General features: G+C 41.0%; 3 protein-coding genes across 3 annotated transcripts; all 3 read right to left on the reverse strand.

Annotated features, from left to right (window-relative positions):
- Positions 1-4: 4 nt before the first annotated feature.
- noxo1a (NADPH oxidase organizer 1a) lies at positions 5-3,843 on the reverse strand. The gene is made up of 8 exons (XM_085784387.1): positions 3,702-3,843; positions 3,543-3,623; positions 3,381-3,453; positions 3,125-3,308; positions 2,219-2,397; positions 1,995-2,108; positions 1,778-1,895; positions 5-1,469 (listed from the first exon to the last, which is right to left on the reverse strand). The coding sequence occupies exons 1-8, from the start codon at positions 3,765-3,767 to the stop codon at positions 740-742; spliced, it is 1,545 nt and encodes a 514-aa protein (XP_085640513.1). The 5' UTR covers positions 3,768-3,843; the 3' UTR covers positions 5-739.
- A 2,174-nt stretch (positions 3,844-6,017) lies between these two features.
- gid4 (GID complex subunit 4 homolog) lies at positions 6,018-10,807 on the reverse strand. The gene is made up of 6 exons (XM_085784388.1): positions 10,397-10,807; positions 9,793-9,852; positions 8,989-9,096; positions 8,319-8,420; positions 8,090-8,220; positions 6,018-7,982 (listed from the first exon to the last, which is right to left on the reverse strand). The coding sequence occupies exons 1-6, from the start codon at positions 10,619-10,621 to the stop codon at positions 7,919-7,921; spliced, it is 690 nt and encodes a 229-aa protein (XP_085640514.1). The 5' UTR covers positions 10,622-10,807; the 3' UTR covers positions 6,018-7,918.
- A 487-nt stretch (positions 10,808-11,294) lies between these two features.
- Positions 11,295-14,681, reverse strand: drc3 (dynein regulatory complex subunit 3). The gene is given in 12 exon segments (XM_085785418.1): positions 11,295-11,501; positions 11,627-11,758; positions 11,950-12,073; positions 12,348-12,418; positions 12,741-12,872; positions 12,979-13,211; positions 13,214-13,358; positions 13,443-13,562; positions 13,767-13,913; positions 14,013-14,179; positions 14,305-14,421; positions 14,502-14,681. Coding segments are annotated over 12 exon segments (1,659 nt in total). The 5' UTR covers positions 14,677-14,681; the 3' UTR covers positions 11,295-11,405.
- Between the last annotated feature and the right edge of the window lie 348 nt (positions 14,682-15,029).

A 15,029-nucleotide genomic window follows, 5' to 3' on the forward strand; every position in this document is an offset into this window, starting at 1 on the left:
ATGCAGCCTAATCCTCTGCCTTTATTTGTACCAAACTCCTCAGTAATAAAGAAACATGCTGACTATTTTTAATCTAATCTTGGATGTGTATTCAGTGTTAATTATTACACACTCCTTCAAGTGGGTTTTTTGCTGTAAACATACTTGAACAGGAAACAACAGACAGCACACACTGGGATTTCATACAAATATTTACTTTTAATGCAGTTACAGGAACAAATCGATCACACCCTGTGCACTGGGCACAGCCAAAATGCATATAAGGCACAACACAAGGTTTCCAGTATGGAAAATAAATCATCATCAAAACAGACAGTAAAGAGGTGAGCTATGCATTTTTGAGAAATTTGATTAATCATCTTTGTTCGTACATTTAAGCTGATTACGCTTAACTGATTTTGTTGTCAACATTTCCATTCGGCTTTAAAAGGGGTATTGGCACAATTAAATTCCTATTACACATTCCCACAGTCCTCTCAATGCAGATAAAATGTACTGTACAGTCCTAAGGATTTAATCACCTGAAATTAACAAAATATTTGCATTTAATTAGCTAAGAATAATGCCTTCATATTTGCAGAGGGAGCGGGTCCTCTTTTACACACTCTGCCATGTTTCTTTGTAGCCCAGAGTGGACGAGGAGGGGGCCACCTCAGTTCCTCCCCACAGGTAGACGCCACAAACTCCTACACGCTGTTGGTTTAACAATGAAAAGTAAAGACGAACATCAGTGGAAACTTCATCGGCTCGTTATCTCGATCGGTACGGGTGACACGCCGCCTCTGGCTGCGTTCTTGCGGGTGATGGTGGTGCAGCGGGTGAGGATCTCCTGAGCCTGCGGCCTGGGGGGCACCTTGGGCGTGGTGGGCCCCTTGTAGAGGTTGGGATCAGAGACGCTGGGGATCATTCTCCCCTCTGTGATGCTGGACGGGCTGAGGCGGTTGCCCACCGTGGGCGGAGGCGTGCGGCTGAGGCGCAGCGTCTCGTCGTTGGGGCTCGGGCTCAGGTTGAGGGAGGAGCCGGCCGAGGAGGAAGTGAAGTCGTCGCTGCTGAAGCTGAAGTCGGTGCTGTTGCTGGCGAAGCTCGCCACGCTCCCTGCCCTCAGGCTGGGGCCGTGGTGTTCCTCCTCCTGTCCTTCAGTCTCCACCATGATGGTGGGTGGAGGACTGGGCCGTGCAGCGGCAGCGTTGGGGGCGGGCGGCGCCGCAGGCTGCTCGGACAGGAGGTTGAGAGAGTGCGACCTCAGCTTGCTGTCCGGTTGGAGCGGGCGGGGCGAGGGCGACCTGGAGGGCGGAAGCTGCAGCAGGTTCCCTTGAGAGCGGCTGAGCTGCTGGGACCGATCCAGGTTGGAGGAGGGGACTGTGAGCTGGTGGGGGGTGAGATCTGGGGAGTGGGCTGTCATCCGGATGTGAGGGTAGTTGTAGGGCTGCAGGAACATGGTGGGGATGTAACCGGTTTTTGCCTTGTATCTGGAACAAAATAAGAATGCAGAGTTGAAAAAAAATCTGGATTGTTTTGATTCACGTGAAGATAAAAGTCACAGTTCTCATTAGCAGGAACTTCAGTGAGGAATGTGAGGCCGACGTGAGCGCAAACACTGTCTGGTATCTAGCTGAAGATTGATCTTGTTTGCTCTTGATAGACCCTGAGGCTGATGGATGGCTTTCCCCTATACTACACGGAAGAAGTTTATTAAGCTGCCATTTCCGTCACTCTTTCTTTCCACAGGCACATCTTCATCGTGCTACTCTGTTCATCCTCATCCCTAAATAGATACCTGATGAGCCACCAGCCGTTGTCAGACTTCTGCAGGACCTCCACCACTGTACCGATGTTCACGCTGATCTCGTCATCTTTGGTGGCCTTGTAGTTCTTTATCACGGTGCACATTGTTCCTGAAAAGTGAGAGAAAATAGTTAATATCGCTAAGGTGTTGACGGGATAAGGACCTAAAGGTGTAGAGGTAAGGTCAGCAGCTCTGCATGTCAGGCTACCTCTCCCATCCCCGCCCACATCGTCTTCATCATCGTCGTCGTCATACTCCTTCTCCAGGTAGGGAGCAGGGAACCAGGCCATCTGTTTGTCTTCGTTCTCCACAAGCCACCACCCTGAACCAACACAAACACACGTTACACTCATCCCAGATTGGATTTTTTTTTGTTTTTTGGGGGTTTGTTAAAATCATTAACAGGACCCTGACTGAAGTTTGTTTACTCACCTGCTTTGTCTTTGATAAGAACGTCCACTTTCTCATCCAGTTTCACTTTAAACGGTTTGTTCTTGGTGTCTTTGGTTTCATACGGGGCCACGCATCTGTACGTCTCTGTGACAAACGGCTGGGTCACGTTGCCACCTTGTCCTGCTCTGATTTCATCATCTGATGGCATGATCATGATGCTGAGGATGAGAGCTGCAGGTTAGTTTGGACCCAAATAACCACCAGCAAAACTGATTTTAGAACAGTTGGCCTGGAAACCATGAGGGTCAGTTCCTGGTCTACAATTGATTGATTGGTTGATTGCCTTTATTGTCATTGAAAAGACAAGATACTAATGCAGTCGTCCAGGTCTACATTGTTAGCAGGGCTCCAGTGCCATGACTGCAGATTTGAACATGTTTTTCAAATATTCAATGTTTCATGTTTACCTACAAGTCTTGCACATTTTTTATCAACATTAATCACTTTGCTCACATAAAAAAATACTTGTTGTTGCTCCATTTCTTTCTTTCTTTCTTTCTTTCTTTCTTTCTTTCTTTCTTTCTTTCTTTCTTTCTTTCTTTCTTTCTCTTCTCAAATGAGTTAGCTAAATGTCTACAAATTTGTGTTTACTTTGTCTTAGAACAAATACAATGTAAATAAGCTACAGTAGCTATATAACAAACTATAAAACGTCCATTTATTTGATTAAAGTCAATACAACCTTTTTTTCTCTTTTTTCTCTTTCTCTTTTTCTTTTTCTAATCTCTCTCTCTCTCTCTCTCTCTCTCTCTCTCTCTCTCTGTTTTTTATTTTATTTTTTACTTGTGATTGATTTAGCCTTACCTCACTATGCATGTGGAGGTTGGATGGGGCTATAGAACAAAACCACACAAGCTGTAAAAAAAAAACCCCAGCTGTGCCTACCTGTTCTTGGCGAACTCGGGCTGCAGGTCCTGGTCTTTGGCCTGGAAGAACTGGATCAGGTCTGTGGCCTGAGAGACCCGCGGGTCACAGCTCAGGAGCTCGTTGCAGTACTTCTGCAAGAACTTGAGGCGCACCAGTGATTTAGTAGGACTCTTCCTCTGGCCGCCGCGCTTCATCCTCCTGTCTGAACGGAAACACAAGTCAAAAAGCCTGTCGTTGCACGCACTGATCTACACTAACCGACACTTGCACTTACCTCGAAATTTGGGGATGACTCTCTCAGACTTCTTCAGTTTACCAGTTGTCGGGAATGTCTTCTTCAGTTGTTTCTGTAAGAACCAGGAGGAGCGAGTTAAAGCTTCCAGAAACCAGCAGACACCTCCTCCTCATGTGCAACAACGACACTTTTTATACTCACGTGCAATTTCTTGAAATCCCTAAAAGTCCTGTAAATAACGACGTCGCTCTGGTCGGACCACAGCACAGAGGTCATGTACATCTGGAGGGAGGAAGATGCAGATGTGATCACTGCAGAAAAGCACAGAACTGCACTCATACTGATCCGCTGCGCGCTTACTTTGCTCTTCTCCTTGTGCATCACTCCCATGACGCGGACACTGAGGGGATACCGCTGGGCCTCCATGGTCCAGGCTGCACTAGAAAGCCTACTACTAGTCCGGCTGTTGACGGGCTGCGACTCGGGGCCTGTCAGCAGGGCAGGTGTGTGTGCGTGAGAGACTGGAGCAGCGATGCTCTGCAGGTGTTTTTATTTCCTCCCCCGGACGGAGCAGGTGTGGCTCCGTGAGTCACAGCCACGCAACAATCAGGAGGAGGAATCTCCACGTCCGTCTCTCAGGAAACTCCAGCATTAGCTACTCCGATTCCTGCACGTTTCTACATTAACAGCGCTTTTAACAGGTCTTTTCTAAAATTAGGCTCCACAAAGAAGGCTCAATTACCTACTGAAACCAAATGAGAAGGAACATTTTATAGTTAGATTCAGCAGGTTATTAGAGTAGCCCACCCATGAACACTCTTGGGTGTCAGATTTCATTCTGAGAAGGCCATTCTGTGTCCAACACATTGTCTGACCAGTGCAGAAAGACAAAGCTTGTTTAGTGAGGGTAAATAAAGCTGTTCCTGTGAATTTAATATCATTGTGAAAGGACACTCATACTAACACCTCACACAGAGTCAATTAAGGTGTGAACAACTATTAATATGATAGAATGCAGACTTATATTTCATGAGAAGGCATAGGCCTAAAGATTAGCCTAATCAAATACAAAAAGACTAGAATAAATGACTAAAAAGAGTGACGAGAGAGAAAACTCACATGAGTGCATGGGACAACATTTTTATGCCACACTACACAAATAGAAGAAGCCATATTTTTCCATGGTCTTGGTACAGTAGGCCCATAACATTTGATTTTTTTTACATTCATGTATTTTTTTATCTTCTATTGAGAGGGGCAGTATAGAAAATTGAAATAAGTGTTATGATTACACTGGAGATGGCTGAAACCCATTCATCAATTAAAACAGTGATGAAAGGCACAAAGCAATCTGGACAAACAAGACAGACCACAAAATACAAATTACATACAGCGACACAAATAGAACTGGAAGTATTTGTGTCATCTGGTTAATTTGCATGTACTAAACCACACGTAACCCCAGCAGCACAAAGACACACAACAGACATGATCTGGATAACTTCTGCACAGGAAGATTTATTGCTCATTTGTATTGTGAAATTCAAGAGTGTGGAGATATATATGACATACTAATAAATTATCTCCAAATCATCTGGAAACATACGAATTAATGACAGCTCATTCTTTATTTATGTGCTGTATCTTTATATACTGTCCTTTATGCTCTGTACATTCCACACACACTATATGAATTAAGTTTATGATGATGATCGACTGCAGACAATCAGCCTTTACCACATTTAGTCAGTGTGTATTATTGTCATTTTATGTCAAAAGGGAACAGAATTATAATTTCAAAGTATTATTGACTATATTGATAGGCTATTAATGACAGTCTTTAGGATTCATCCCTGCCTGTTGGCTTGCATTAAAACTGCATCAAATACTAACATATATTTTCAGTGTAACTAATAGGATATTAACACTGTAAAATAACAAAATCAAAGTGTGTGCATGGGTAAGACAGACACACTGAAATGCAGTAGTCCTGGAGGCAGAGGGTGTTTAGTCATCAAGACACAATAGCATTGTTAAAGCCAGATAAGGAAGTTCTTGCCCGTATCATTTTGAACATTTCTTTTCCTTTTGTGGTTCATAGTGGAACAAATGTTTCCCAATCTTGAGCCGTTGTTAGCTGCAGCACGCACACACACAAAACACGGGCCACATTTACCGATAAACTGACTCAGAAATTCATCAGGAAATAAGAACGCTAATAAGTTAATCAGCAGCCTACTTGTAACCATGCAACAGGACTTAAAACAATAGTATTCATGGTGTCGCTTTTTTCTTGTGAATTGTTAATGTAAAACTACCTCCGATCAGTAGACACCTAAAGAAAACCAAATACACACGAGATGTTCTGTCACTTTGCCCTTCTATGGTAGACTTTGGATCACTTTTACCATTTTGTAAGATTTATATGTGCATTTAGAGGTTGCAGGTTAAGGAAAACCAGCCAGTATCTTTAATTTGTAGCAGTGAGAATCATTTTTTTATTCCCTTTTCAGCAGCTTCACATTAGTGCTGCTAAAAAAATATTGGGCTTGGACTCCCTGGCATCAACGGAGTCAAGGCCTTGAGACTTTTTGTTGTTCACTACTGACATCTAGTGCTGGCTGCTCTGTGCTGTGACAAGTGAGGTTTAAAAAAAATCTTTATAAACACAAAGCATCAGGATTTTACAAATAGTTGTCTTTATTTCTCCTCATGTATTACATTCATATCAGATTTATCATACATCTTCTCTAAACCGACCCTTTAAATCAGATGTAATCATTCATAGCTTTTAATGACACACTCTCAAACAAACACTTATTTCTTACATTGCACATTTAGTTGAATTTTCTATTATATGATGAATTAAAAAAAGAAAAAAAAAAGAAAAGAAAAAAAGCAAATTCTGTTTTTTTTAAGTCGTACGGGTCGCAACAGTTTTATCCATTTCCTTAGGTTTTACTTTTTTAAAAATGACAGTGCCACCAGTATTTCCACAACCACCCATTAAGTCCACATGTCATGCTGCAGGCCACCGAGCCAGCTGAAAGTCTACAAGCAACAAAGAGGCAGGCGGAGCACATGCTCTCTCCAGCTACATCACACCTTTTCAGTAAACTTTAATCAATCTTTAAAGGTGAAAAAAAACTTGTGTTTTTTTCTTCACAACTCCTCTCAAACAAAGAATATACTTTGATTCCTTTCAAATAAAATATACCTTTTTTTTTCTCATAATAAGAAAAGGAAAAAAAAGCTTTACAAACATTTTAAATTGTAAGGCAGCAGGTTTTTCCTATAAAGCATCCGGGAGGTTTTATTCTGTCTCTGTCACCTTCCCCTACTTAATGCTTGGCAAGCCACACAAGGTGCTTCTTGACATAATGCTCTCTACAGGACAGAACAGTCACACACCGAGGTGAGGCGTCTTACTTGAAGCTCTGTGTCGTATCTTACTTTTGTGACTTTTTCAAAAGTAAAAATAATTCTTAAAATAAACCAACGCAGCCACATTTTCTCTGCTTCTACACGTGGAAACAATGTGGGACAGATGAATGTGACCGTGAAGCAGGAACGGAAAGAAACTCTAATTTTATCTCTCAAACTACGCATGTGCCATAAAATCTCTGTTATGCTGGTCGTTGCAATTAAATAAGCCTCCTCATTTTCTTCCCATCTTTCTTATATTTATTTCTTATATATTCTCCCTCTCGATTCAAAAAATAAATAAATCACTCTTGAAGACAAATTATCTGAAGGTAAAATAAGTTAGGTGGTGTAATAAACACTTCCTGTTAGTGAACTTTGGCTTGCATAGAGAAAATTCAAAGTGATGCCATTTACTGACTTTTTTTTGTTGTTGAGATGTTAGAGGATTTTTGAAAAAACAAAGCAGCTTGGAAATGATTGGTTATCGGTAATTAAAGACCATTTCTAGTCCACACTATTCCTGATCGACAGACCATATCTTACAGTCTCACAGACCTTGCAGAAAATATATCACTGCTTCTGTTGAAACCCCTTGGCAAGACATCACACTCTGCATTTATCACTAAGATGCGTCAAAGTGATATTTCAAAGATGCTCTATAATTAAAAAAAGAGAAATAAATTAAGCTTTCCTGAACAAAACACCCATCTTCACGACTTTACACTCCTTTTTTTTTTTGAAACTCTTAACGGAAAGGCAATTAAGTTTATCCTGTTTTGATATCCAACTACAGGGAGACAGATGCTGTGAGAGCGCAAAGCAATCAGTTGCACAAAATTGAAATAAAAAAACAGGCAAAAGAGGAAAAACAAAGTTAAAAAAAGAAAGAAATCCGAGGCAAACGTCAGTTCCACAGCAACAGTGACAACTGTTCATCTGTTTTCCTTTCAGGTCTTGTGTGTCTCAGTGTGCCTCCTTCCCATCAGTCCACCAGAGGAGTGTCTGACCACATGTCTCTTTCCCCACAGCGAGGGAAACCTGGTCAGCGCCGTTCTTTGCATTAAAAGGGCTCCTGCGTCGGTCCTGTCCCATTTAAGCACAGCGCAGCATGAACTGTCCCTTACGTCACTCAGTACTCCAGTGTGTTTGTGTCACCGGAATTCATATATGGGCACGCTGCGCTCCTGAACGTGGTTTAGGTTTAGAGACTGGTACCTGCAGACACAGGTAAAAAACATACAGAAATTAAATATACATTTAATACACATACAACATCGAATTTTGCATCTAATACAGCCGAGCTACAAACAGGAGACAGTTACCATTCAGAGCTTCTATGGTAATAATACCCCTCAATAGTGGCCGTGGACTTCTGGAAGCAGATGTAGTAGAAGCCTGCAAAGGAGGCACCGCTGATGTCTTTGATAGTGTGGTCTGGTACGAGAAACTGCTCCTGAGACGGGAGGGAGGAAGGAAGGAGTGGAGGTTAGAGGTTAAAGCCAACACAAGAGACACAAGGTGAGTGATGTGACAGTGAGATCATGTACCAACCTTCCACCTCATGAAGACATAATCACTGTTGTCCAGTGCTTCATAGTCAAACTCATCCGAGTTGAAGCTTTTTGCATATTTGTAAAAAGGCTGAAACTTGCCCTGTGGGGGAGAGCATTGAGAGAACAGAAACTAAGAAGACGAAGATAACAACAACAACAACAACAACAATACCCAGCACAGTGCAACATTTTATTGAAAAGCTGCCATATAAATAATCATTATTAAATCATTACATACTCATAAAGATAAAGAGATGCGTTTTCTTTTATTTTAACAGTTCCAGTTGGCTTCTCTCGCACCTCGGTAATAAATGCTCCACCTTATATTATTAATTAAGAGCTCACCAATCAAAATTTAAAAAGACTCAACTTAATTTTGCACCGTTTCTAAAATGACACTGAACTAGTTAAGATGAAGAGCTGCAGGCTACTGCTACGATGACCGTGTCTCATAATATTCACTTCATGGTATATTATCCCTCTGTTTAGTGTGATTGATGCAAGTTCAGCTGCTGAAAATGTCTTGAGTGCATAAATAATGCTGTACTACCATCTATGTGCTGTCTATATACTGTAGGTCTGATAAAATCCTTACTTCTCTCATCATCAGTCAACAATCCATAGCCATACTGATCCAACATAACAGAATAAAAATGAACAGAACATACCCAGTGTTTTCTGTCCACGTCCTCATCTGCGTCCCACTTCCTGGTTAAAAAAGGCCTCTTTCGACTGATAATTTCACCGGCAAAGAACGTTGTGAGAGTGGGATACTCCTGACACGCAGAGAAGCAGAGGAGGAACGTATAAGAAAAAGATGAAACAAAGCTGGTGGTGAAACTTATTTTCCCCAAACTGCATGAGTGCAAAGATTATATCCATTTCCCAACTGCATAAAAAGGTACCATCAGCCCTTATAATTGAGTATCCTTTTCCCCAGGTCCTTACTTTCACTTGATACCAGGGTGTAGCTGTGTATAGCCATGCATGTTGATTTACCTCCCTGTATACACCCACTGTGATAAGCAGATGTATTTAGCCGCCTTTACAATCTGTCTTCTTAGTTTAACTTTTCATAAACACCCTGTCACTTCTAATATAATTTATACGTCTTCTATAGCGACACTGACACAACCTGACTCCTCATCTTTCACTCCACGGTGCCACAGCCAAAAATCTACCCCAGGGTCCTACTGACCTTTTCCCTTGAATATGTTGCATAATGTAATGGGTATACAGTTGACACACTTCTGCCAAGGACTAGAGTCTACACCTTGAAGAGGCGGGTTACACCTAAGGCCCCCCACCCCCCCTCCATTTGCCTATATCTAATCTTTGTCACAATTCAATCTGTATCAGGCGAGAAGAAACCAGTTTCTACTTGTTTACACAGGACGAAATGTTTAAACCAGTTTAGTATTTGACAGAATAAAGGTTAGCTTTGCTACATTTGACCTAGTTTCAAAGCTTACCTCAGTCAGGCCTTTGATTTTCAGGTATCCACACAAGTACGAGTCTTCCACAGTCACATGCTGCCCAAGAAAAAAAGATAGAGTATAAGGAACAATTTAATTGGTCTGAAATCACAGGAGCACATTTGGTTCTCCTTTTTTGAGTTAGTAAAAACAAACAAATACCAGTAGGAGTGGTGTGAACAGAGACAAACACTGCAAGTAGTAACGTAGATAGATAGGAATTACAGTCTCTCCTATTGGGTCTGTTGGCTTTGATTCATTTCATTCATTTAGCTAGCTGGTTGCACGAAATGCTAACATGTTTAGATAGTATGTTTGCTGCAAAGTACGTGACCAAAACGTTCATTTCTGAAATTTGGCCCAAGACCAAAATGAAATGCATGAATAGAAACACAGTCACCTGGGTTGGCTTGAAACTGGGTCAGCATGTTAGTTGTGTGACAGCGAGAGAGAGAGAAAAAAAAAGCCAAGGAGCTCCCGTTTGCTCAGTTAGCAACTGGAGCTATAAATATGCTTACTTTGCTGTTATCCAGAAGTAAAAGGAGGTTCAAATAAATAAATAAAATAAAAAAGCTGAATTGTTTGTCCACGAATAATTTACCTGCAAAACAACCTCAACGTCGTAAGCGTTGCCTTTGCTCTTCTGGTAACCCCGAAACTGAGCGCCGCTGTACAGCAGAGAGGTGGCCACCCCCGGCTGGTAGGTGTTGATCGGGGCGGGGGGAACAAGCGACGCCGAGGATGAGCAGGCCGGGCTGGCGGCGCTGCAGCACTCTGCTCGGACGGGCATGATGAGCGCTAAAGTGTCGCCGTCAGCAACCGTCATGAACTTTGCGGCCGAGCCTCACCACCGCTGCAGAGAGAGGGGGAACCACTGACAGAGGAGCCCCCGCCAGATTATGCACAGGAGGAAATCCCCGACGTCCCAAAAGTTTGCCCAGGTTGCGAGCAATCCCAGAACTGGTTCCCTAGGAGGCGGACTACAACGTCTCATTTGAGAATTCAGCTTCCCTGAATCTCATTGGCTGGTAACTGGTGCTCGGCTCGAGCAAGAATCTCATTGGATAATGCAACGAAATGTATTCTGGGATATGTATTCAATACAAATGGAGCCTATAACCAGAGAACTTCTGCTATAACCATGAGAGAAATTGGGGAAATTTAGATTAGATATTTAAATTGAGAGTTTAGAAAGAAAGACTAACCAACAAACTAACGAATTAAATAAATTAATACATAATGAGTCTCTTCATACAAAGTAATTTGCTTGTTTTTTTCTTAAATAAAAGATATGATATGAAAGAAATGCCTTTTTACGTCTTTAAAAAAAACCTTATCCTTTTGATTATATTTTTTTTATTATTCTTGAGCTTCACATTCATATGAGGAGCACTGGACATGATATTGATATGATGTTTGCATGTGACCCAACAAACAGCACAAACTTTGATAAATGTATTTCTTTGATGCAGTATTTCTTTAATATAATACCAAAATACAGAAAGTAATTGACACAGAGAAGTTTATCCAAGAAGACTGTCAAAATGTCCAGATCCATTTTTCTTTACTGAGTACATGATTGAAATCAACATTTGTGAACAAAGATCATGCTAGAGCAACTCATCCAGCTGCTCCATTAGGTGGTTTGCATTTCTGTGGATGTCCAAGACGCGCTTGCGGTGCCATATAAGGTCTTGCTCTTGAATCTGTAAGAGCCCACAAAGACAAACAGGAAACAGTAACAAGACTGTGAGATACAGAGGAACGTTTTGTCATCCATATAAAAATATAAGATAGGGCGCTTGCTGTAAGGTAATACCAGCTCCCATACCTGTTTAAAGAAGGACACTCTCCAGGCATCAACACCTGTAACTAACGCTGTCTCTCGGTCAGTGATCATCACTTGGTGGTTCTCGTGTGCAGTGGCCAGTGCATCCATCACGGTATCTTTGTCTGTTAACAGCTACACAGAGAGAGAACCAGTGGGTGTAAAAGGCTGTGGGCTTGGACACTGGTAATGAACATGTCCTCACACCACCAGACCTGACTTGTAGTTCTGTAGTCTATGATTAATCAAAATCTACTATAAGACCATAATAGTCGACAGTAACCATAATGTAATCAAAATCTTTAAATAGCCAATATAACACTTACTGTTCTTGCATCTTCTGATAGCTCCTCTTCCAGGTCATCCTTGGCCATTTCCTCCAGAGTTGCAACAATCATCTTTTCCACGTTGTGATAATAATTATCTTCCCGATCTCGACACTGGGCAAATGTACGATTATGTTAAAGAAGTCACTGCCTGAGACTCATATTCAGCTCAAACAAAATTCAGTTTGAATTGTTCCAGTTCAAGGAAGATGGAACATTTGTTACTTTGTGAGGAGGTTACTGTAAGCCTATAAAAGCGGCAACTTCTGCAATCATTTTCTGGTGGGCACATTAACCCATTAAGATGCTTCTTTTTCTTAAGACCATGTTTACAGTATAAATAATGTATATCAAAGTGTTCCATTACAATATTATACAAAAGTAGTGGAAAAGGATATATCCCTTGAGCCGTTTCAGTAAAGTTGACAACCATTTCAGAGATATTCATGTCCAACATCTTAATGATGCCCTAAAATGAAGAAGAAGAAAAAAAAGTTTTGACATATTACTCACAGTAAACCATTTAATTGACACATAAAGGATAATTATGAATCTATAATAATTTGTCACTGAAAAAATAATGTATATTTGTATAATAACCCTTAGGTGTAAAATGTGTATATCAATCAATCAATTTGTTTATTTCGGGCATGTCAATTTAAATCATCATCATCACACTTCATCATCAAATAATACAATACATGGCCGAAAGGGAAAAGCGGGAGAAGCAAAAGCTTATCTAGTCCCGCCCCCATATATGCACAAAAGCACACACATACACACACACCCACCTCCAACTGGTTCACCATCTGAAACTCCATTGTCATGAGGCTGTGACTGAGCTTGCTGATTTCATCTTTGCATTGGCTCATCTTGACCTTCACTACATCTGGGTCTGACAACTGCTGAAGCTCCAGTTTCCTCTAGAAAGGTGTGAACATGAGATTTTCCTTAACTGGTCTCTAATAACAACATTAATAGGTTAACTAATAGTTTGCTGAGCATACAAATATGTTCTTCCCTGCTCACCTTTCTATGTTGCTCCTCAAAATCTTCCAATATTTGTGATGCTATCTGCTGGTAGTCTCTCTCTGCCTTGGTGTAACCACTGAAGAAGGAGTTGACCTCCTTCTCTCTTCGCTTGTGCTCAGCCAAGCCCATTTCAAACAACTGCATACACAGATCCACCATCTGTTGCTCAAACGTAAGTGTAGGGTCAAGAAATTCAACGACTGGTTTTCCCAATTTGTAATGAACGTACAAACATGGATGAAAAAGTGATGGAAAAAAGGATATGTTTGAAGCAGGCGAGCCACCTTGGGTATGCTGTATAGTATCTCTGACTCTGGATCATCTTTGAGCATGTCCTTCAACAAATATGGCCCATTGAGGAACTCCACAAAGGCATCCTGTTGGAAAGATGAACTGAACTGACAGATTGTATGTGCATTTCAAGTTTGAGAGCTCAGTGGACAACAAGAGTTGTATATTACTTTGTGTAACTGAAGTTCAGCTTTCTGGCTTTTCTCAGCATCATGAGCTTGTTGTGTCTTCATCTCTTCATCTCTCATTTTCTCAAGAGCATAGTGGTATTTGCTAGATGCTTCGTTCTTCTGCACATGGACACAAGTGATTTAGTTATACAATATCAATATAGGAAGTTAAAAATGCCCTTTAGGACAATTTCCAAACCAACTTGGACATAGATATGGTGTGGAAATTATCTACAAAACTGTCTATTGCAAAGGAAGAAGACAACAAAACCTATTTCATCAGAGCTTACAACATGGGTTTAACACATCTCTGTTTATACTTACTGTCTTCTCACTAAGTAGTCTGTAGTCTAGCCACGTCAAGTTTGGTAGGTAGGCAGCAACAAAAAAATTGTAATCGCCCTCCTTTGAGATAGGATTTCCACATAGGTTGAGATTGAACAGGTTTTTAAATGTCCTGAGATAGCACACCTTTGAATTGCATTAGATTTGCATTAGTTACATAAAGAAAAACACAATGATTTGTGACAGATTTTATGTTTTTTTTTTAAAAGAAGAAGAATAAATTACATTGTCCAGCTGTCTGAGGAGGTTGTTTGCGATAAAGAAATTAGTTAGGGTCTCAAGCTTATCCATGTTTTCAATGACAGAGATTCTGTTGTCGGACAAATTCAGCACCTCAAGCTTCAGGAGCGACTCCAGACCCTCAATTTTCTCTATTCTGTTGAATGACAGATCTAAAAGACACAATCGGATCCAAATGACTATAGTTCCTGTTCCTGGACTGATGTTTCAAGATATTATGTTTGTCAATACCATATGACCAGAATATAGGTAGGCTAAATGCAAAGTTTCATCTTACCAAGCCATGTCAGATTCACCAGACGCTCCAGGCCCTTAATCTTCTCTATGAGGTTGTTGTTCAACTGAAGCCTGGTCAATGATGTGAACTTCCTCAAGTTGTCAATCATCGCGATGTCTGTGAACACATTAAACTCTCACATACCTAAACCGAATACACATTCATACAGTGATTGATATAATTTATTTATTTTTTACCTTTGTATCCCAGACATAATTTAGTGACTTGATCAAAGTGCATTTCCTCCGCCTTCGCAATTTGACAACACTGCTCTGCTACTGCCTTTTGCAGTAGCTCATCGTCCATCAAAACGGGATCTTTGTCATAATGTCCACTCGTGCAGTCGTGGAGTTGGAGCAACGATGCACTCATCTTCACCCTTTGCTGAGAAAAGAAAAGTAACTCGTATCTTTAAATATGATAACAATACTGTGAACGCTGAACGAATAGGCCTAATATTATATAGGCTAGTATAAAAAAGAAGAAAAAAAAGATAGTATGTCTAGGAAAACATTAGGGGACGCTTGAATAGGCTTGCTAAAACAGAATTGTAAACTTGCAACAACAACAAAAAAACATAATTCTCCGACGACAACAGCTTTATTAAGTAACTATCTACCAACGACAACTGAAAAAAGCCAGCTACTTGAGTTTTTTCCGATCAAGGAGTCAGTTAAAACTTACTTAAAAATACACATAGACATGAAAATACAGACAGAACGACC

Source organism: Trachurus japonicus, chromosome 8 (assembly GCF_045865225.1).
Source record: "Trachurus japonicus isolate A0001 chromosome 8, Traja_1.0".
NCBI lineage: Eukaryota > Metazoa > Chordata > Actinopteri > Carangiformes > Carangidae > Trachurus > Trachurus japonicus.